The sequence below is a fragment of the Enoplosus armatus genome, chromosome 1 (assembly GCF_043641665.1).
Source record: "Enoplosus armatus isolate fEnoArm2 chromosome 1, fEnoArm2.hap1, whole genome shotgun sequence".
In the NCBI taxonomy this organism is placed as follows: Eukaryota; Metazoa; Chordata; class Actinopteri; order Centrarchiformes; family Enoplosidae; genus Enoplosus; species Enoplosus armatus.
In genome coordinates, this window is record NC_092180.1 from 7,975,298 (window position 1) to 7,997,644 (window position 22,347).

At 40.8% G+C, this 22,347-nt stretch overlaps 2 protein-coding genes across 2 annotated transcripts; both read left to right on the forward strand.

The window, feature by feature from the left end:
• The first annotated feature begins 809 nt into the window (after positions 1-809).
• On the forward strand, positions 810-6,237 carry cops2 (COP9 signalosome subunit 2). Its single transcript, XM_070902067.1, has 13 exons — positions 810-924; positions 1,408-1,521; positions 1,631-1,708; positions 1,798-1,923; positions 2,040-2,129; positions 2,218-2,295; positions 2,633-2,807; positions 2,935-3,113; positions 3,394-3,446; positions 4,177-4,274; positions 4,374-4,456; positions 5,246-5,304; positions 5,720-6,237. Exons 1-13 carry the CDS (start codon positions 871-873, stop codon positions 5,862-5,864), a joined length of 1,332 nt encoding a protein of 443 aa, XP_070758168.1. The 5' UTR covers positions 810-870; the 3' UTR covers positions 5,865-6,237.
• Positions 6,238-6,544: 307 nt separating this feature from the next.
• Positions 6,545-21,880, forward strand: secisbp2l (SECIS binding protein 2-like). The gene is made up of 18 exons (XM_070902852.1): positions 6,545-6,731; positions 10,265-10,473; positions 11,553-11,880; positions 12,010-12,148; positions 12,849-13,072; positions 13,847-13,871; positions 13,991-14,106; positions 14,759-14,869; positions 15,002-15,112; positions 15,486-15,653; positions 15,865-16,006; positions 16,581-16,747; positions 16,890-17,022; positions 17,140-17,302; positions 18,399-18,619; positions 19,203-19,357; positions 19,518-19,737; positions 20,217-21,880. The coding sequence occupies exons 1-18, from the start codon at positions 6,711-6,713 to the stop codon at positions 20,831-20,833; spliced, it is 3,270 nt and encodes a 1,089-aa protein (XP_070758953.1). The 5' UTR covers positions 6,545-6,710; the 3' UTR covers positions 20,834-21,880.
• Positions 21,881-22,347: the final 467 nt, after the last annotated feature.

Genomic DNA, 22,347 nt, shown 5'->3' on the forward strand with positions numbered 1-22,347 from the left:
TCTAATTACATTTTACTTATAATATTTTAGTGTTTTTACTTACATGTACTCCCCCATGGTGAGAACTTTGGTCATGCTGTCCTTGACTTAGCTTTAGTAAAAATCTTTCATACCACCAAGGGTTCAGTTGAACCTGGTGAACTTGGGGTACATTGAATGTGTGGTGGCGGTGGTTGTGTGTGTTTGTGTGTGTGGTTACTTCTGCTTGGTGACTGCTTGTGACTGTGAGTAGCGTTATGGATGAAATTCCAGCAGTCAAAATCAATTGAAAACAAACAAACATAAATATTATCAGAAAAATGTATATATTATTGAAAGTAAAGTTCTTATTGTGCAGCAGAATGCCCACTGTCAGTGTTTTATCATTATATATTATATTATTGCATTTTGATTGCAGATGCATGCACATAATGCAGTTTAATCTGTAACAATGCTCACTATTTTATAAACATATGTTTACAGCACATATGGTTGCACGTTTTACATGTATATTCTGAAATTCTCCCTGAAATGTAGTGGAGTATAAGTAGGCTATAAAGCGGCATTAAATGGAAATACCCAAGTAAAGTGCAAGTACCTCAAAAAGTACAGTATTTGAGTAAATGTACTTACTTATTACAGTATATTATTTAAAAGTCCATCTAACTACACAGCCATGTCCTGCAACAATATGCAGAGGACTTCATCTGGCAAAACCTATTTACAGTGTAACGTTACTGGTGTATCTGAGGCGATCCAATAGCGCCATCTATGGGCGGAATCGGGCAGTTGCTACTGGCCACCCTGACACACCACCTCACCATCGCTGCAAAACACAGCACAGGCCGGGCTACTGTCTGTCCCTGAATAAGAGCGAGGAAGAACATCAAGATGTCTGACATGGAGGACGATTTCATGTGCGACGATGAAGAAGATTACGACCTGGTATTTACAACTGAAGTTACTTAGTTTACGCTTGAATTGTAACCGTTTGTCTGCTGAGCGCTAACAGTGAAGTGCCGACAGCACGGGCTAGCTAATGTTAGCTGTTTAGTTAGCTTGTTGGCTAATATGAAGCTGACAGCAGGTGATTAACGTTTGCTTTCTAGCTGGCTAACGATAGTTGGTGTTAGCTACTGTGCCGTTGTCTTATATTAGTAAACATTAACTGTGCTTGATAATGGTAGCAAAGTGGGGGAACATGAGTTCAGCTGACAGGCATGAAAAGCCAACCGGCCGGCTAGTTAGCAAGCCATGGCGTAGGCTAACGTAACGTTAGCTCAAGGCTCATGTTTGCAGAATGATATTCAGGGGCAATCTTTGTGTTAGCTAGCTAAGTGTTCCTGATATGCTTCGTTCGTAAACGTATCTATGTTTGAACTGGAAACTGTGATTTTGACTTTGACATGCTTATATGTGTAACCTTAGGAATACTCAGAGGACAGTAATTCAGAGCCAAATGTGGACCTGGAGAACCAGTACTACAACTCCAAAGCCTTGAAGGAGGATGATCCCAAAGCAGCACTCAGCAGTTTCCAGAAGGTGGAGTGGTACTCCATAAAAATAATCTGTTCTTTCCAACTGTCTGCTTATCTCAGTTATTCAAAAGGACAATATTTACTGACATCTCTTGGTTTAATTGTGTGTTCAGGTACTGGAACTTGAAGGAGAGAAAGGAGAATGGGGATTCAAAGCACTCAAACAGATGATCAAAATCAACTTCAAGCTGGTATACTCTGTAACATATGCCACAATTTCCTTACCTATCCCACCAGACATGAAATCTTGAGAAGTGTTTTTCTATGTGTCACCCTGTAGACCAACTTCCCAGAGATGATGAACAGGTACAAGCAGCTCCTTACATACATCAGAAGTGCGGTCACCAGGAACTACTCCGAGAAGTCCATCAACTCCATTCTGGACTATATCTCTACCTCCAAACAGGTATGGACAAACAATATCAGAGAGAGGATGACCCAGCTGGCAGTTGCATACATTATGTCCTTGGAGCTCGCAGTACTAAGTGTTTTAAATCTGAAATGTGTTTCTTTTGTTACTAGATGGACTTGCTACAGGAGTTCTACGAAACCACATTGGATGCTTTGAAAGATGCAAAAAATGACAGACTGTGGTTTAAAACGAACACAAAGGTATACAGAGGTTCTTCACTCATTCCAGGTAGTCTTGCATCATAATTTCTTAGTACAACAGGTACTCAGATTTTTTTGTTCCCTGCAGTTGGGGAAGCTGTACTTGGAAAGAGAAGAGTATGGGAAATTGCAAAAGATCCTTAGGCAACTTCACCAGTCATGTCAGGTAATTATGTCAACTTTTTTTGACTGCTATGCAATAATAAGTTTCCTTGGTTTGATACAATAAGAGGTTTTACCTTGCATATCTCATAAGATCTATTGTGGCTAATCTACTTGGTAATTGCTTGGTCATTCAAATCCTAGATAATCAGTAAACAATCAGTATCTCAGAGACCAAGTAAGTCTTGAGTTGAAGCAGATTTTTCTCAAACACGTAGCCACTGCTTTAGTGAAATAGAAAGTTTGTTCTAAGTTGTTTTTTTTCCTCAGGCATATATATACTGTATATAGACAGCATAATGATCTAATAAGTGGCTGTTTTATTTCGATATCAACTACAGACAGATGATGGAGAGGATGACCTGAAGAAAGGCACGCAGCTGTTGGAGATCTATGCTCTAGAGATCCAGATGTACACAGCACAAAAAAACAACAAGAAATTGAAAGCCCTGTACGAGCAGTCACTTCATATTAAGTCTGCCATTCCTCACCCGCTCATAATGGGCGTTATCAGAGGTATGGTGGTGTACATGTCTCCTTCATTCATAGAACAGTTGTTTAGCTTTGTGTTAAGTGTGGCTGTCACACTATGTACTGTCATAGCTGTTTGCTGAATGACCTGTGCTTGTTTGCCCCTGACCAGAGTGTGGTGGGAAGATGCATTTGAGAGAGGGTGAGTTTGAGAAAGCTCACACAGACTTCTTTGAGGCCTTTAAAAACTATGATGAGTCTGGAAGCCCAAGAAGGACAACATGCCTGAAGTACCTGGTCCTAGCCAACATGCTGATGAAGTCAGGAATAAACCCTTTCGACTCTCAAGAGGTATGAAAGTAATTGTTAAAGTTTGAAATGTTTTCTTTTTAATAACTATGCATATATGTATGTAATATGAATATTAAACACAAGATAACAAGACACAGACTAATGGTTGCCACATACGTTTTTGGCATTTTGTAGTTGAATTTTTGATAAAGCACTTCTAGAATGTCTTTAATCTGAACTGTGTGCTGAAATTATTTTGGGGGGGTTTGTGCTTAATCGGTTAACATTTACTTAAGTTTTAGTGCCAGTCATAACTTTTCATATTTTTTTTCCCCCAAAGGCCAAACCATACAAAAATGACCCAGAGATCCTAGCAATGACAAACTTAGTAAGGTAAGCATGCATTAATGTGTTCATGGGAAAATTTTGTCCCAACAAAAACAAAAATCAGTTTATGCTGCAGAGGCCCAAAAGGCTATTGTAGTGTTTGCTATTATTTCTATCTGTTATATAATTTTACTCACCAATTTGACTCTGAGGATCTATACCATTTTGACAGCCCCAGCTTTACTAAGGAGCACAAATGGTAGTTATGGTGATCGCCTATGATTGTCACCAATCCCTAACACCATCACCTATTAAGGCGATAATGAGTTCTCCAGAATCTGACCTTTTATTCAAGTGCACCCCAATTGTGTGTCTCAGTACAAATTTATACATTAACAACATCAATGGTCTGAGTATAATTTGTACCAGTTGCCAAAACAGTGCCCTGTCAACATTAGTGTACATTTTACAGTATTTGTATAAAATATGGAACATGACTATTGTCTTCCCCAAGCTTTTAGTTGTCTTCTGCTTCCTTGTTTTCTCTCTTTTGTCCTCATGTTTACATAAATAACAGCCACTTTCTCACATTGCTCATGTTCCATGCATATATTTAAAAATGATATTGCCTAAACAAGAAACCAAGAATGCACACCCAGAACTGTAATAAGAATAGTGTTTACAAAAAGTTTAATATTTTGGAATGTGTTTGACAGCTATCAGGATGAGAGTTTAGGTGTGGGTCACAGAGACACAATGTATATAGTATAACAACACTGACTGTTTTTCCTTACAGCGCCTACCAGAACAATGACATCACTGAATTTGAGAAAATCTTGAAAACAAATCACAGTAACATAATGGACGACCCCTTCATTAGAGAGCACATAGAGGGTGAGTGGTGAACATGACTTCCGTCCACATGCGTGGTCAATGTGTTGGAAAAACGTTGTCTTCTTAAAGTGTAGCTGATCACGTGATGTTGTGTTGCAGAGCTGCTGCGGAACATTAGAACTCAAGTACTTATCAAGCTCATCAAACCGTACACGAGAATACACATCCCTTTCATATCTAAGGTGAGTCCATGTGATCAAAAAACATCCTGTGCAGTGACTTTATCTGTCCTCTTTGATCATATTCTCTTGGAATAATATACGACAATAACATGCGCTGATGGCCATGTGACTTTTTGTGGATAATTTAAAATGGATTATTTCCATTTTATTTGGTCTGGATTCAAAGCCAATCAGTCATTTTAATGAAGAAAAAGGTATAATTAACAAAGAAAATCAAAGCTAGCAAGTGTCAAAGCTAAAACTGATGTTGCAAGATTTGGTCTGTTTTTTCGTTTGTTTTTTAAGTAAATGAAATACAGTTTCAGCATTGACATAAATCATACATGATAATGAAATCCACACATTAGAAGGAACACTAAACAAAAAACATATTTAAATCTCAGATTCATGCCTCTGTTTTTTTTCATTAAATTTTTTTTTTTCTTAAATGATTGTGTTTATAATAGTTTTCCTCCAAATTATATTTTTTCCAGGCTAATGTATTTTCTTTATCACTATAAGTTTTCAACTGTACTGGTAGTAACAAAAGACGAGCTAAAAGGGCATGATTAATACGAGGAAGTAATGGTATTTTCTCACGTCTTGGGTTAATCTCTTAATGCTTTTTAAACCCATTCTCCGTTATTTATTTATTTACATATTAGTTTTATAATCACGATAGACTTTCTCCACAGGTCTTCTGCAACACGTCTGACAATATGTACGATGGGATCTGCAGTGTAGTGTACTTGTTGACATACTTATTTACAGATGTGAGGATGAGTCATGTCCGTTCCCCTTGTGTTTCAGGAGCTGAACATTGATGTGTGTGATGTGGAGAGTTTGCTGGTGCAGTGCATCTTGGATAAGTAAGTTCCTCCCTCACGTGTCTGCTGAGAAGTCAGAGAAGAATAAATAGCTCCCTTTACTGTCAATAGTTTTAGTTCCTCATAGTTTTCATCATTTGGCGTCAGGCGGTATGACGTGACAGTTTCAGTTACATCTTGTACTTAATTGATTGTCCTACTGTGAAGTGATGTGCTATTTACTGCTTCACATCCTAGCTGTACTGGTTCTCTGACGTAAATGACTTGGTAGGAAGTGAAGGTGATTACTGATATACCCAAAACTGTTGAGTAAAATGTTTGAACTGATAACTTTTACATAGTTTTTTTTTTCTTGTCAGTTGATATCAAGCTCTGAAATGTTAGATTATTTTATTAATTAATGCAAGTCAACAACATGTATGGCTTCTCTGCTCACTCTCTTATTTTCTTTCTTCAGCACAATCCACGGCCGAATTGACCAAGTCAACCAGCTACTAGAACTGGACTACCAGAAGAGAGGAGGGGCTCGCTACACAGCTTTAGACAAATGGACAAATCAGCTGAACACTCTCAACCAAGCCATTGTTAGCAAGCTCACATGATGGCATGTAAAATCAAGAGACAAGGAAAATGGCATGTTTTAATACATCCATAAAGTATGCTACTGTGCTTCTTCAAGTATATCCTCTGAGACAAGATACACAGCACAGGTTTTGAGAGTGCCACCAATTTCAAGAAGACTCCAGGAACCCCAAGAAGGTGTTCAAAGTGTGTTTTGTCATGATGAGAGGAAATCACTGACACTTATTTTTGTTTTTCCATGTTCCTGATTGGCAGATCCTTCCATGTGCAACACACAAATGCTTCAGTTGTTTAAAAAAAAAAAAAGTCCAAATGTGTATGAAAACTTGTACACAGTATTTTAATGTATACTGTTGCCTGTTGGTAATAAACAGATTTCTCTCAGCACTAAAAGGAATCAGCTGCCTTTGACTAGCTACAAAGTTTTAACAGTCTGACGGGCTAAACGTCGAATAAAATGTTTTTAACTGTCATAAATGAGACATAAATCCTTTTTTTCCCCCTTTGAATCACTCTTTGAAAATATTTCTATGCACTCATGACGTACAGCTTTTTCCAGTCAGGAAAAGCTTTCTGGACCTCGACGGTTTCCGTTCCAGGTGACTCCCATTTCCACACTGACAGCCGTTTGTTCGCTCGCAGCAAGCCAAAGCTACAAGCTAGTCGGTGGAGAGCGCAGCTAGCTGACGCAGCAGCATCTAGCAACAGATAGCGGTGGGGTGTAGTTAGCGGTTAGTAGGAGCTGGGTGTGAGTCTCTCTTAGCCTTCGGTGACTATTATTATCTATAATGAAGAAAATAAAAAGGCCTACATCCTGACGTCCGCATTGTGGTCAATGACGGTCTGAAGCGGCGTTGCTGACTGACATGGACGCTAGTGACAATAAGGTACAGTTAATTTGAAAATGATCTGTTTTTTTGTTTGGGTCTTGCTAAAGCTTTAGCCTATGGAAGAAGGGGCATATCGTTAGTTTATACTGCCAAGTGCCAAGGCCCAAAATTTGACTCGTTAACGTATTTCAAAAAGCCGCTATTCCGTTATTGTATTTACAAATACCACAGTTTAGTGGTGATATAAATTAGCAATTTGGGTCATTAGCCATACTAGCAACACGATAGGTTTTTGGGTGTTTTGTCATGGAAAGCAGCAATGAAAACAGTTATCCCATTTGGCTAGTAAGCTAACGTGAAAACAGCTAACGGTAATCGCAGCTCATTACACAAGATAACGGATAATATACATTTATTGTCTCCTGCCGCTTTGTATGTGCATTCGGTCATCTTACAAAATTACTTAGATTTATTTCCATGACAATATTTCTATGCGAGAAGCCGGGAAACACAGTCTGTGTTAAGTATTAGCTTGGCTAGCTAGCTAAAGCTAAATAACGTTATCTCAGCTGTCATTTGACGGTGATTGTCACTTTGATCAGGGCGACAGATACAGCTAGCTATATCTGCATTTTTGAAAATGTATGGTATGGCCACGCTTTGGAGAGGTAGAATGGGCAAAAAGGCTGCAGTCAGGTAGGAATGTGTGCATGAGAGTGTTGTTATTGTCAAGGAGAGGCGGAGAGGTTTCGTGGATAGTCAATAGAGGAACGTCTGGTTCTTCAGCATGTATGGCATTCTTCTGACGCTGTTTGCAATGCAGAAAGTTTAGTTTGGTTGCGGTTGCGGTTGGGTTTGGTATCTCAAGGCGTATTGCCAGTATCTCAGATTAACCTGTTAGCTAGCACATTGAACGATGTTGGGCTGACAACATGCAGCTCCTCAGGTCACATTTGTCAGATTTACTGACTGACTGCATCTGAAAATGTGTCATCCAGTGTGATATGTATCAGTTCTGTCCTCATTAATGTGAAACCTCTTAAAAACTTTAATGCATATGGTCTACTTTCTCAGCTCACCCTGCTTTCAGTACAGAAACTGATACTGTCTGATAGTGTTTGAAAGCAACTGGTGTGAGAATAAATGCTTACACAAACAGAGGCTTGTGAGATCAGTAGCCCCCCAGTCTAATCACTCAGAGATCTGTCATCCCCAACAAATGCACATCTGGGTCTGACCTCATTGCCTTTTTCACAATCACAGCCATTCTCACTCACCCTCTCACTAACACATAGATACACAAAGGCACGCATGGATGAATCAAGAGATGGATCGCCTGACCAGCTCTGTTTTCCTTTTTTTATTTTTTTTAGTAATTGGATTTCTACACTACTGTTCAGAATTCAAGATTCAACACCAGTGCACATGAGGCCTCCATGCTATGGCTTGCTGTATAATTAGCTTATCCTGTAGTACTGTCCCTACTTTATCCTCTCAAACTTAATCCTATAACACCACCCTATCCATTATACTGTACCGTCGTACAGGTTCAGACCAACGACTGTAGTGCAAAACCCTTGCAGCCCATATCAGTCTGGAGGCTGCTATTCTCCTTTGGGGTTTGTAAAAATCTTCCTTTTTGATCTTGCAACTGAATTGACATAACAGGCTCCATTCACCATTACTATGTTTAGATAGGAATGGGATCTATAGATTACCTAAGGAAAAGTGAGAGAACCACCCACAGACAGTAGCAGTGGATGACAATAGCTGTCTGTGTAACATCCACTGGCTGCACTGATTCTCTATTCATGCATCCCGACCACTGTTTCAGAGAAGTGAGGGGGTGTCTTTGTACTCTGAACCCTGTCACCTCTCCTCATCCTTTGCAAAATAGCAGATTATTTTAATGGGATCTCTTGGACAGAGCTGCCGGTTTTGGTTAGAATGCCACCATGATGCCAAATGAGGAGCACACAGAGGTGTGAAAGATGCTCCTAGACAGCAATGGAAAAACACAGTGAAGGACAGGACAGGAAAAAATGTTTTTGCATTTTGCTACAAATTGTTCATTTCATTTATTTCACTATTGAAAGTTTTATAGCATTATAAGAACTAACACTTTGACATGTTGAATAAAATTACTGTAAACAGTTAAAATGCAGTTTCGTCACAGCGTTTTGTGTGGCTTAATAAGGAGATACACAGGCCTATCTGTTAGTTGGTGTCATCACCAAGCATATCCTGTCCATTTGAGGCTGTGTATCTAGTTTTCTACAGAACAATTGTCTAAAGTGGCTAATTGAACTTAGAAGTACTTCAGTCCCAAGCCTGCCTTCCAATGCCCCAGAGCTCTAATCTTTGGCCTTTCTGTGGCTTGCTGTATCATTTCCTACAGCTTGACTGTTGTCTGTGTGTCTGGGCCATAAACTTGGCGACCCATAAAACCAGACTGACTAGAATAAGACCTCGAATTGTACACAGGAAAAATTTGGTAATAATTTGGTAAAATGACCCACAGTATATGTCTCATAACATGGCTGACTCTGGTTTTTATCCCTTAGTGCTCTCAAATGCCATTGTGTGTCAAAGGCTTTGAGGGAAATGAATACATAGCATTTAAGGCCTCAAACACCAGCTTTAAATTTGCATCTACTATTAATATACATATCAATTTTGAATATCTTTTTAGACATAGTTTAGCAGATGATAGCTTTTTATAAAATTAGATATCTCCCAAAGCTATACACTCCTTTTGGCTTTGAGGTACGGAGACTCACCTCATTGTAGACCATGTTAACAAGAAGGTGGTCATTGTTTATATTCTTCACCTCTGTTTATCCAGCCGCAGATGTCTTAGTCATATGAGAAATTGACTATCAGAATGGCTGGAGCCCATTTTTGACATGTTGTGTACTTTGCGTAGATCCTCTGGCAGTTGTGTGTTATGTCATCTTGAACTAAAAATGTTTTATGTCCTTGTTTTATGGCTTGATACCTTTTTTTATTGATGGTTGCAGACACTCAAGACTGTAAACCAACTGGAACAGTATGAGGAAATGTAGTACTCAGCTGTGATTACGACTAAAGAAATGGGAGTTTGGTCACCCTGCGGGTGGACTGTTACAGCTCTGTCTCTGTCTATGTCAGACATTCAGTACTCAAGTTAATAATTTATATGCCTGGGTACAGAGCTTCTCATACAACTGAAGTACAATGTTTTGAGAGTTGATGTTGGCAATTTGTGTCATTATTCTTATACATTTGAATCTTTAGAGAGATAGCTTAACGAACTACACAAATCTACCCAAACAATAAAGTTAAATTATGGAAGAACATAGGTGGGTTTTCATGACTATGTTGATATGGATTGTTGCTTCCACCCTACAAGTATCCCATTTGATGGATGTGGGATGGCATTAACAATAATAAAATAATATGATCCGTTGTACTGTGTCGATACAGATACAGAAGGCAAACAGTTGGCTTGATAAAACTGCCTTTTCTCACTCATATGCACCATGTAGTCATTAATTGGCTGCTGTTTCTTACAGTGTGACAGTAATGACTGTCCATTTGTCTTTGTGCAGGATGTGAAGCTGTCAGCCGAAGTGGAACCGTTCATCCCACAGAAAAAAGGTCTCGAAGGATCCCTAGTCAGCATGAGTCTTTCTGGAGAGGCAGGTGGAGGAGGAGGGGGCGGAGGTATAGGAGGAGGTGGGGGAGGGGTGGAAACCACTCCCATACCCAGCTACCTCATCACCTGCTACCCTTTCGTCCAGGAGAACCAACCCAACAGGTACTGTGTATGTCACACCAGGGGGAGATTTGGGAATGGGCGAAACTCTAAAGGCAGTCTCTTCAACCCCATTTAACTTTGACCTAATGGTTCTGGTTCTTATTCATGATAACTACAAATTTTGCCAATGCTGTTAACTTTGGTAGAAATGTTGCCATTCCCTGCGGCATTGTGGGAAGTCTGGTGTCCCCATTGTGAATCGCCCAAGAACAATCTGCTCCCTTCTGGACCCTTCTATTTTCAGAATAACCCATTTACTGCACTTAATGTTGTGCTTCACAAAAGAGATCACAATCAGATCCCTTAAACTGTGTATTGAGTTAAAACCATTCGATGCTCTGTAGTTTAAGACTTAATTATGAATGGAAACCTCCCCAGAGTTACAGAGCCACAGTCTATGTTTCCAGTGGGTCTTTCTTTGTGCAGAGTGATCTGCTGTATCCTGCACACATCCGTTCTTTTGTTTCCTTCCCCCTTATTTGAATTCAAGGAAATGCTCGCTATAGTAGGCTGGCTGTGAAAATGTCATCTGGATCCTTATCAACATTTCTGCATACCATGTACACACCCCCTAACAAACCAGCCATCATGCACACCACTGCGGCATCACAGATGTTAACCTTGGCATCGTCCATCTCTTGAGCCCCTCTATTACTAAAGGGGCTTTAATCTTATTTTGTGGAACACATTTTCTCCCAGTCTCCCCATTATTGCTGCATGTTTAGAGAAAATACAAACTAAGAAGTGTTTTAAATAAGGGAGACAAAGTTGTTTACACAAAAATGTGTTGTGATTAATTCAGGATGTATTCAGCAAGAATCATGTTTCTCTTTCTTTATTTTGAGTATTTTAATCTTGTTTCATATAACACTTTGTAGAGTGTGGTATTTTGTATAATAAGCATTGGAAGAGGACTGTCATTCTGTTAATGTTGCGGCAGCATTTTCAAAGGACAGTACACAAGATTTTTATTTGCAGAAGGCATTCAAAAGCATTGGCAGAGAAGAATTATTTGAATTTGGTTGAAAGAGCTGAATATCAGAAATGATTTAACATGTTACTTCTCTACTGCTTCATAGGCAACATCCTGTGTATAATGGAGGGGAGCTGCGCTGGCAGCAGCCTAACCCCAGCCCTGGTGGTTCATACTTGGCCTACCCCATCTTGTCTTCACCCCAGCCTCCTGTCTCCAATGACTACGCTTATTACCAGATTATGCCTGCCCCATGCCCACCTGTGATGGGCTTCTACCAGCCCTTCCCTGGCACCTATGCAGGTCCAGTACAAGCTGGAGTGGTCAACCCTGTTTCAGCAGATGTCAGTGAAAGACCACTGCCTCTGGGTCCAGCCTATGGGATGGCCAGTCAGAGGGGGAGAGGCATGGTCCGACCTAATGTTCTCCCAAAGGTACAGAGGGCCATCAGCCTTATTGTGATACTGTGACATTGACTTCATATGTTATTTGTATCACCAAAAAAATGCCCCTCCTCTTCCTCAATCGATTTAGTGAGCATGCCGTTTTTCTCCCTCCTACAGCAACAGTTGGGTGTGTGCCAACCTCCAAGGGGTCGCCGACCTCCAACCAGGAGTGTAGCTGTGCAGAAGGAGGTGTGCACCTTGGGGCTTGATGGTAGGACCAAGACAGTCATGCTTGTGGATGCAGCACAGCAGACTGGTAAGAACACTGCAGCAATAATTAAAGATATATTTAAGTCCTACTGTGCAGGGTGTGTACAGAGGTTTTTTAACAATAAAAAAAATTCTAACAAACACTCTGGCAACTAAAGACGAGAAACCTGTTAGTTGTAGCAGTGGGAAAGTCCTGAGTCTCAGTTTCTAGCTTAGTGTATGGCCAACGTCAATGATGTTCTTCATTCTTCTGGCTGAAAGGAAGCTGAAACACAAAACATTCCAGACTTATTAAAGTAAGCCACTTTGCCTGTGAAAATGAATCTTTCCTATCAGTGAGGAAGCGGGACACAGTGCCAGTCTGGTCTGGTCTGGTCTTACAGGTTGATGGTGATGATGCTTGTGTACGTCTGAAAGAACTGGAATGCAGAGTTTCCAGTTGGAAAGGTTAACATGTGTGCAGCTCATGATGTCACCAATGATGTGTCTGTTCTTCAAACAGCTAATGAGCCTGTGTAAATAGTTTGGCTACTCTATTGTGGTTGTAGGTCACATGAAAAACGGCATTAAGTTAACTCAAAGTACAGTTGGTCCTAGTTTGTGTGTTAATGAGTCTTCATTGATTCTTCTTTATAGTACTTTATTATTAACATTTATACTTCAATGATGGTAGCAGTTTTATTCCACTTTGTAATACTGTGTAATAAGTTCATTTCAAGTCTAAGTTTCTCCTACTTTGTCCTCAGATTTCCCAGGAGAGGTTTCGGGGAGGAATGCTGCTGAGCGGGCAAGTCCCCTGTTGTGGAAGAACCGAACAAAGAGAAGACGGGCGTCCCATCCGGGTGAAATCTACAATGAGCAGGGTGCCAGTGAGGCAGATATAGACAGTGACAGTGGCTACTGTAGCCCCAAACACAACCAGGCGACAGGGGTAACACAACGAACAGCAGAGAATACAGCAGCACCCACAGTAAGTTGGCTACTTACCATCAGCTCCAGACCCAACAGACTTACAGTAAAACTGCATAATTTAACTCATAATTGGTGAATTGATATTACTTCAGAACAGCACTTCCTTGATTCTGGTTTTGTGCTGTTGAGGAAGAGGTTTGAAACTCATTGAAAACATGTGAAGCATAACATAAAGTTAGCCTTGCAGATTGCAAGTCAGCAAGTAGGAAGTTTAACGTTCTTAAGACATTTTTCCCAAAATTAAGCCCGTCAGGTAGTGCTTTGCTAATTACCTCTCCAAAAAAGTAATTTCAAAAAATATAGATTGAGGAAGGCTGTTATTGTTATTGATGGTTAATGTAAGATAGAAGGTCAGGAATTATTTGGTTTTGACATTGGATTTGGTGAAGCTGGTTGGGAACGATACACGACCTGGGAGTAACAACCGGCCAGCCAGATGAACTTGTGAGAACCCCAGCCCTAGTGTGTGCTCCAATATGTGCTAGGGGTGTGATTCACACTTTGAATCACTCTAGTGCTAATAAATATTATGCTCAAGGCAGTATTTTGTAGATATCATAGATATGCCAAAGAACAGCGTAAGAACAAAGTAGAAATGTCACAACATACAAGACTCCACTTAAGTAACAACACTGCCTGTCACTGAACAGAGCCTATACCAATCTGGGTGGTGTAATGTAGTCCTTGAATTACCTTTGCCCTCACAGTGTTATTAGCGTATTTACATACACTAGATATCTCACCCTGTGTTTTTTCTGTTCTTTTTTTCTAGGGGGTAGAGGCTGGTGTAATGACAGGTAAGTTTAATGCAACATATTTTTTTATTAATCTTCACACTGTGCTTTCATAGCCATATTTCGTGTGTATTCTCTATATAATATATTGTAAATTAATGGATTTTTTTTTTGTTCATTAGCAGGTACCTGGGTAAATGTAGCCTCTCAGGCTACCCCGAAGTCCTGGGGGGACAGGAACGGCCAGTTTCACAGAGCAGACCAGAGGAAGACACCTGAACAGAGAAACTTCTCACAGGTACTGTAGATCTACCACTAGAGCAGACACTGAGTACAAGGCAGTTGTATGTCAGGTGAACAACTCTGCTATTAAGTAATGAGAATAAGTACGATGCAATTAATTTTGGCGTAAAGGCCCATCAACAACTGAAGACAGTGGTTTCAACATAATCCAGAAGCAAGGTGAGCAGGAAAGCACTGAAGTTATACAGTTGGTGTCAACATTTTCAAATCATCAAAGAAAGTAATGTGCAATATTAGCATCCCTAATTCGTGCTAATGCTAATTCATGTAATTGCTACACCCCCGACAATTTTGAGAAATTCTTCTGTAAAACATACTGTATATGTAGTATTACAATTAAATGAATCATTAGCATACTGTTATTGATTTTTGGTATTTGAAGATAAGATTTCTCATAATATGTGTTGAATTTTTATGTGATATGGACATCTAGTCGCACATCTCTCACATAATGTACATCTGTAGTGTCTGTCACACATAGTCAATAAACAGTGTACACGATTATTTGGAAACTGTCATAAGCTGCAGAGTGTCTGTGTGACCATGTTTCCCTCACTTGACAGTAGGTGCTCAAATACAAAGAGGGTGATAAACTTATCGAATACCCTGTCTGACTCATGTGTTCTCCGTGCGTCTCTACCTTTCAGGATTTCCACAGTGGTTATCCAGGGCGTGTGCCACCCAGCCAGTCTGAACAAAGGCTACAGCCAGCAGTGGTCACTGGCACTGAGCTCACCCCGGAGCCCCTCTACTTTGAGGTGAGAGGTTTCTTGTGAATTTAATTGTAGTGAATTCTTAATGCAGCATTGTTACCATCGAACTCATTATAGATTTATTTTAGGCAGAGTTTATTTATTGTGCTGAAATGTTTTCTACATTTTGTTTGTCAGGATGAAGATGAGTTCCCAGATCTCGCTACTGGAGGAGCTGTCCAACGCAGTACCAAACCAGAATCTACTGCAGCCCAGACACACACGCAACCTAAACTGCCCAAAAGCCTGGTAAGAAGACGACTGTCTTTGAAGGCTCTCTGTGTCATGTGTTGACTATTTGCAGGATTTATTAAATACTAAGGGTGTGTATCTCTTTCTCTCAGACAATTTGATGCCTATCTAGATTCAGATTCAATACAATTCGGGTTTTGATATTTTTACTTGTTTAACAATAAGTGTGACTAAAATAATCATCATCATTTATTTCCCCAAATTATATTTCAAATACTAATTGGAATTGATAATTGGAAAAGTTTTTTTTTTTGCAGAATTTGGGTCGGTTCTGTGGTTGTGCATCTATGTAGCTGAATCTTTGACTCTTGTATCAGTTAATCTTTACACCCCTGCTAAATACTTATTTGTATCTCTACACGCATCACAGCTGGATAACCTACCAGAAAACTCCCCTATCAACATCGTGCAGACACCCATCCCCATTACCACCTCTGTTCCCAAGAGGGCCAAGAGCCAAAGGAAGAAGGCTCTGGCTGCTGCCTTGGCCACCGCACAGGAGTACTCTGAAATCAGCATGGAACAGAAGAAATTACAGGTATAAACCTGCACCATGTCTGCTGGTCGTGTTGGTTGGGTTCAGACTGAACAGTTTGAATGTTATGGCTTGTTGATGCATTTCCATGCCTTGTTTCATCAATTCTGGTCCTCACCACTGCCTGGCCTATGATTACCATTCTGATCTCCAGTTGTATTTTACTGGTTCACTGGTGTAACCTTGTTCTTCCTTGTATTTCCTTTCCCGGCAGGAGGCATTCACCAAAGCAGCAGGGAAGAAGAGTAAAACCTCTGTTGAACTGGACCTGGGAGACATGCTGGCAGCTTTGGAGAAACATCAACAGGCTATGAAAGCCAGACAGCTCACCAATACCAAGCCACTGTCCTTTACAGGTATTCATAACTCAATCAGACATTAACAAGCGGTATAAAAAATTAACATCAACGATTTACATTAGTATCTTACAATACAACAGCCCTGCAGTAAATGACAACACTGGGTTTAAGTTTAGTCAAAGTGTTATTTAGCTAAATACTTTTTTAAAAATGCTTTTTGAGGTCTGCTTGTTACTAGTGTTTTTCTTTGCTTATTTAGTTTTCTTGTTTGACCCATTGTATAGTTTTGCTGTGTTTTTGGCAAATGCTACAGGAATTCAGGCAGATTAAATGCCTTATGTTCCAATGAAAATGTGTTAAAAAATATAGTGATTGTCCAACTCACTAAAGTTAACACATACTCCTAAGTTCTCTTTAACTATATGCGACTCATTTGTGTAGCTGACTTGGTAACTTTGACTGACAGTAGCTTGAATCGCTGTCCCCACTGAGTGGTCAGACCATGACTATTGAGTTGACTCAAAACCTTTGACAGTCCCAACACAAACCAAACATTATGAACCCCTGTGCACATACATGCACACATACCCATACTCTGGCTGTATACTAACTTCATTATCCTTCTCCCCAGTTGGAACAACTACTCCATTCCACGGTTCAGGCTCGACCAGCGTGCCGTCCATGTTGAAGCAGCCATACTCAGCCCCACATAATTCCCTGGATTCCACTGCACCCCGTATCAAGAGAGGGAAGGAGAGAGAGATCCCCAAAGTAAAACGGCCAACAGCCCTTAAGAAGGTTAATGATTTAAGTTGAAGTTAATCATTTTGGAGAGGTGGGAGGAAGATGTTATTAACTAAAAATAGGTAAAAGGAATGGAGATCTTTGAACCTAAAGTGCCCTTTTTTGTGACATTCTGTTCTGTTCTGTGTTTCGATAGATTATCTTGAAGGAGCGTGAGGGGAAGAAAGGGAAGACAAGTGTAGAACAGGAGTCTTCAGGTCAGGAGGAGCATGGGGAGGAGTGTCTACATTTTACTGATGATCTTCCACGAGAGCCTGCCTCCCAAGAAGGTGAGGGTAATTCATTATTACAAAGTGAAAACAATTCAGTTATACCCATATTTTTTGGAACATCCATCCATGACACATTTTCTAATTGTTATTTATTGTTTGCTGTTTGTACCACAGACAATGGTCTGAGTATGCCCAGTGATGCATCCCTTTCCCCGGCCAGTCAGAACTCTCCATATAGTATCACCCCAGTGTCCCAGGGTTCTCCTGCCAGCTCCGGCATTGGGAGTCCCATGGCTTCAAACGCCATCACCAAGATCCACAGCCGGCGTTTCAGAGAGTAAGTACGCCCTCTTACCCCACATGGAAACAGAAAGTTAAACAGGGCAAAACTTGTAGGAATCCCTGGTATTGGAATGTGTCAAAAATGCACCATGTGGTGACAAAAGCAAATACTTGTCCCACTGAAAAATCAGAGCCTTGGCTGTGAGAAGCGTACTCTGAAATTTAACGGGTGTTTTTAAGGGCGGAACTGTACAATAAAGAATTGTAGAGTATGGCACAGATGCCTAGCACATTGTCCCTTCTAAAATGTATGCCAGTGGTCACAAACACAGCTTTGTCTCTCTGTGTCCTCTGCTGTAGGCCTATTGTCCCAGCCCACCCTTCTCTAACAGATTTTTGCATTTAAATCCTCCAAAAGGCCTCTGTAGCCAAGCTCCTCCTCTCAGCTCTGACCTCCAGGACACTTGTTCCTCAGGCCACACTGCGTCGACCTTCCGATAGTTTTCATCAAACCACAAAGCTAGTGGGAGTATGCATGCCATCGGATGGCTCTGCTTTTTTTAGAAGGGCTGCAAGGCTTATGCTGATTCAGAAAAAGGGGTCAGACAGCAACAAAGTGTAATAGCATAAGCATAACCAACAAGTAGTTAAACAAAGTTGTCATGAACAGCTGTATAGACTTTGAATGAGTCATTTTAAAGGGAACAACAAAGACTAAAGCCTTTTTTTAGGGCTTTAACAAACAATTATTTTTATTGTAGACTGTTATTTTTTCGATTAATTATTGGTCTTTGAAATGTCAGAAAAAGGTAAAAAATGCCCATCACATTTTTCTAAATCCCAACTTGACATCATCTAATTGCTTGTTTTGTTGGACCAACTCTCCAAAACTTGTTGCAAGACAAAGAAAAGCAGCAAATCATTACAATTCAGAGGCTACAACCAGAGAATGTTTTGCATTTTGCTTGAAAATCTTTTGTCAATTGACTAATCGATTAATAAACTAATCATTAAAGTTCTTAAGCCATTAATTGACCTTTCACAGCATTATTTGTGGTAGTTAACATTAAATGGCATTGTTAACTTGGTCACCCAAAAGATGAAAACACTGTTTTGAACATCTGTAACCTCCATTATATTTTTTTCTGCAGGTACTGTAACCAAGTGCTGAGTAAGGAGATCGACGAGAGCGTGACTCTGCTCTTACAGGAACTGGTTCGCTTCCAGGAACGGGTCTACCAGAAGGATCCTACCAAGGCCAAATCCAAACGCCGCCTGGTCATGGGTCTCAGAGAGGTCACCAAGCACATGAAGTTGCACAAAATTAAGTGTGTCATCATCTCTCCCAACTGTGAGAAGATCCAGGCCAAAGGTGAAGAATGTTGCAAAACCATCACCGGCATCAGTCCATATTTGATCAAACTGTCTGAAGTCTGACCGTCTGAGCTGTAATCAATGTATCAAATGACAATGTGAAAACAACGTGAAAACAATGTGAAAGGGAGTGATGATGATGTAGTGATGAACCTACACAGTATTATCAACTGAATCTGCAGCTGCGCTCGGCTTTACGGAGCTTTATAGCAAGTTTCAGCTCATTATTTAGCTGTTCAGCCCACAACTTTTCTGTGGTGGTTCACTCTCGCTGCTCTCATAGCATCTTATTCAGCAAAAAAACCCACTGTAGAGTTAGCAACTAGCTGGTGGACATAGCATTTAGCAGCTAAAAGTTAGGTAGAGGCCAAAAAACAGAGCTAAAAGAGAGTGAATATTGGACTTTCATTCACCAGATGGCCAGAAACACAATTCCAAATGAATGATAATGCTCCCCTGTAACTGCTGGATGTGTGAATATGTAACTGTTTGCTAAGAAGTTCACCATATCTTACCATAACTTTTCAAGTCATTAGCTGGTTTCTGTACATTTGAGTCACTAATTGTTTACTGTGTTACAGGTGGTTTGGATGAAGCTTTATACAATGTAATTGCCATGGCCAGGGAGCAGGAGATCCCATTTGTGTTTGCCTTGGGCAGGAAAGCTCTTGGGCGCTGCGTCAATAAACTAGTGCCTGTTAGTGTGGTTGGCATTTTCAACTATTCTGGAGCTGAGGTAAGGCACACCCATTCACTAAAACTCTTAATAGACAGTAGGTCAGTAGTTGTCAATATAGAGAAGTAGAGGCATATAGGAAACAACTTGGAAACACAGGATTACTTTTTTTCTTTTTTTTGTCTTTACTGACTTGGTTAAATCCTTCTTCCTTCTTCAGGGTCTCTTCAACCGTTTAGTGTCTCTGACAGAAGAGGCTAGAAAGGCCTACAAGGACATGGTGTCAGCTCTGGAGCAGGAGCAGGCTGAGGAGGCTCTGAAAAATGACAAGAAAGTGCCGCACCACATGGGGCATTCCCGCAACCACTCTGCTGCTTCCGCTATCTCCTTTTGCTCCATCTTCTCTGAGCCCATCTCAGAAGTCAATGAAAAGGAGTACGGTAAGTTCGCTCATTTCTGGCTCTTCTTTCTTTGTCATAGTTTATGGTTATCTATAATCAGTGGTGGAAGTAGTATTCAGATCCTTTACTTAAGTAAAAGAACCAGTTATTGTTTAATACTGCTGCATCTATGTGTGAGAAGCATTTTGCTGTAGTAGCTGATTGAGGTGGAACTATTTATGATTGAGGAGCTATTAGATGATTAATGAGGTAGATACGAAAAGAAAAGTTCTGCTACTCAAGATGTATTCATTTTTTGGACTTTTCTCTAATACTTTTTGAAAAAATATTAGATGATCTGACTTCTCTGTGCCTCAAACAATAATTTAAATGCAACCGTAAAGTAACTACAACTGTATGAAGTATAAGTATGAGCATAAGTACAGTATTTTAGTAAATGTATTTAGTTACTTTCCAACACAGTCCATTATGTTGCTAAGATAAAAAATGGAGCATAACAAATCTATTAATTCCTCCAGAGACCAACTGGAGGAGTATGGTGGAGACTTCAGATGCCCTGGAGCCTGTAGAGGCTGAGCCGAGTCGCCCTCCACCTCCCACGGCTGCCCAGAGAGACAGTGAGGCCGTGGCAGCTACTCCCAACGCCGCCGCGCCTGGCTCCACTGCTCCCCAGCCCAGGACAGGGCCTCTGACACAGGGTACTGGCGAGAGAGACGAGGTCCGGGTTGACGACCGGCTGGAGCTGGCCTCTCAGCAGAGCACGGAGACGGGCTCATTGGATGGGAGCTGCAGGGGTCCGCTGAACTCTTCCATTACCTCCACCACTTCCACCTTGGTCCCTGGGATGTTGGAAGAGGCCGAGGAGGAGGAGGAGGAGGAGGAAGACTACACTCCTGAACCTATTTCTGTGGAGGTGCCCACCCTCAGCAGCCGCATCGAATCCTGGGTGTCAAAGACCCTGGAAAACCTGCAGCTGGGAAAGAGCCAGGAAAGTACGGAAGAGGAGGAGGAAGAGGAAGACGACGAAGAGGAGAGAGGGCAGAGTGAGGAAGAGGAGGACCTCGATTCAGCAGACATCACAGAGGTGACGTCGGAGGGAAAAGAGCAAGTGGAGGCTAAGAAGGTCACCGGTTGATGTCACCTCTCTTCCTCTGTCCTTACATACACTCATTCCCTCTGTTGCACTCACACGTCCCTCTTCACAGCAGCCAGCAGCTTTTCTCCTCTGTCTCTAACCCCTGACACCAGACATCTCAGGTATCCAACCAACTGACCAACACTCACACACACACACACTCCTTTAACACGTTACAGAGAACCTGACCAACTTACAAACACACACAGTCGCAGACCAAACGACAGTTAACACAGTTTGAGGGATAGTTATTGACACCAACACTTTAAAAACAAAACACCTGTCTTGTAATGTAAAAGGATGCCCTCACTTCTTCTGCCCGTAACCTGCTACACTTGAATTCAGAGGGAAGTTTTTTTGATTTCTCTCCTCCGAAGCTGAACTCTTTTGGAGTCAGGGACATTTCTGGGAGCAAGTGATGAGCGCTAAAACAATGTTGAACTGCTGTCTGTAGCTCACAGAGAAGGAAGGTTGGAATCCCTTTCAGCTCCCGTCTGACTTTACACAGAGCTCAGAAGGTTTACAGCTCTGCAAGTGTTTGTGTGCTTGTGTGTGTGTTTTATAGGCACATAGTTTGCATTTATTTTGCTGTGTTCATTAGCTTTATCTTTGTAAATAATGAGTGTGTTTTGTTTTTTCACCTGACTGCTCCGTGAGGGAAGGAGAGACATGCATTTCTTAATTACTGCTTGGTTGATATTTAGCTTTCCTCACAGGATATTACAGTGTCAGGGGTTCTGTCTTTCTACCAAAACCACTCATCACCCATCAGTCTTCAGAGAGTGTTTTTTAATGTTCAAATAATAAGTGGCCCATTCTGTATTCAGATGATTCAAACGACTTAACTTCTAAGAAGCAAAACAAGCTTTTGTGTATATAACCTTGTCTATGTGGTTCTACTACAGTATATAATGGTTTGTCATATTGATCTTGCTAGTGTGAAACTATTTGGGGTTGTTTTCCTCTGACTGGAATTGTCTTGAGTTCCCAGATGCTGTCTGTGCTTCATAAAAAAGTGCTCCTGTTTTGTTCTCTCTGGTGGTGTTTGTTCTCTGATGGGAGGGGGTTAGGGGGGGGGGCTCTCAAGCTGTCTCTTCCTTAGTTATTTCCTTTTTTTAGAAGCCTGTTTATCAAATGTATCATCCATACTGAGATCTTTTTAAGTCTTTCCATCCAGAAAGATATTTTGCCAGTGTTAGACACAGAACTTTGTCGTGAAGTTACTCATAGAAACACACTTAGGCCTGTCTATGTAGTTTACAACATTGTGAAAGATACTTGGTACTGGAAAGGTGCTCTAACTCACTTTTACCAGTGTTGACTCAGTATTTCCTTTAAAAACAAAAATGCCACTTAAATTGAATTAACCAACAGGACAAGCAGGTGTTAACTGGTATTGATGAAGTTTAACAATGCGCAATTTGACAAAAAATGTTTGCTTATGACTTAAATGAATCCTCGCAGAGCTGTTCTAGATTTTCGAGACAGATTTTGTTGGCGTCCAGCTACAACCG

What these genes read in the sequence shown, in the direction of transcription:
- cops2 (XM_070902067.1), top strand. Translation starts at nt 871, where the DNA reads ATGTCTGACATGGAGGACGATTTCATGTGCGACGATGAAGAAGATTAC. An exon ending in GGTTTAAAACGAACACAAAG is followed by an intron (nt 2,130 to 2,217) that starts GTATACAGAGGT and finishes TGTTCCCTGCAG; the next exon opens with TTGGGGAAGCTGTACTTGGA. An exon ending in CATTAGAGAGCACATAGAGG is followed by an intron (nt 4,275 to 4,373) that starts GTGAGTGGTGAA and finishes GTTGTGTTGCAG; the next exon opens with AGCTGCTGCGGAACATTAGA.
- secisbp2l (XM_070902852.1), top strand. Translation starts at nt 6,711, where the DNA reads ATGGACGCTAGTGACAATAAG. An exon ending in AGAGGCTGGTGTAATGACAG is followed by an intron (nt 13,872 to 13,990) that starts GTAAGTTTAATG and finishes TTTGTTCATTAG; the next exon opens with CAGGTACCTGGGTAAATGTA. An exon ending in AGTCAATGAAAAGGAGTACG is followed by an intron (nt 19,738 to 20,216) that starts GTAAGTTCGCTC and finishes TAATTCCTCCAG; the next exon opens with AGACCAACTGGAGGAGTATG.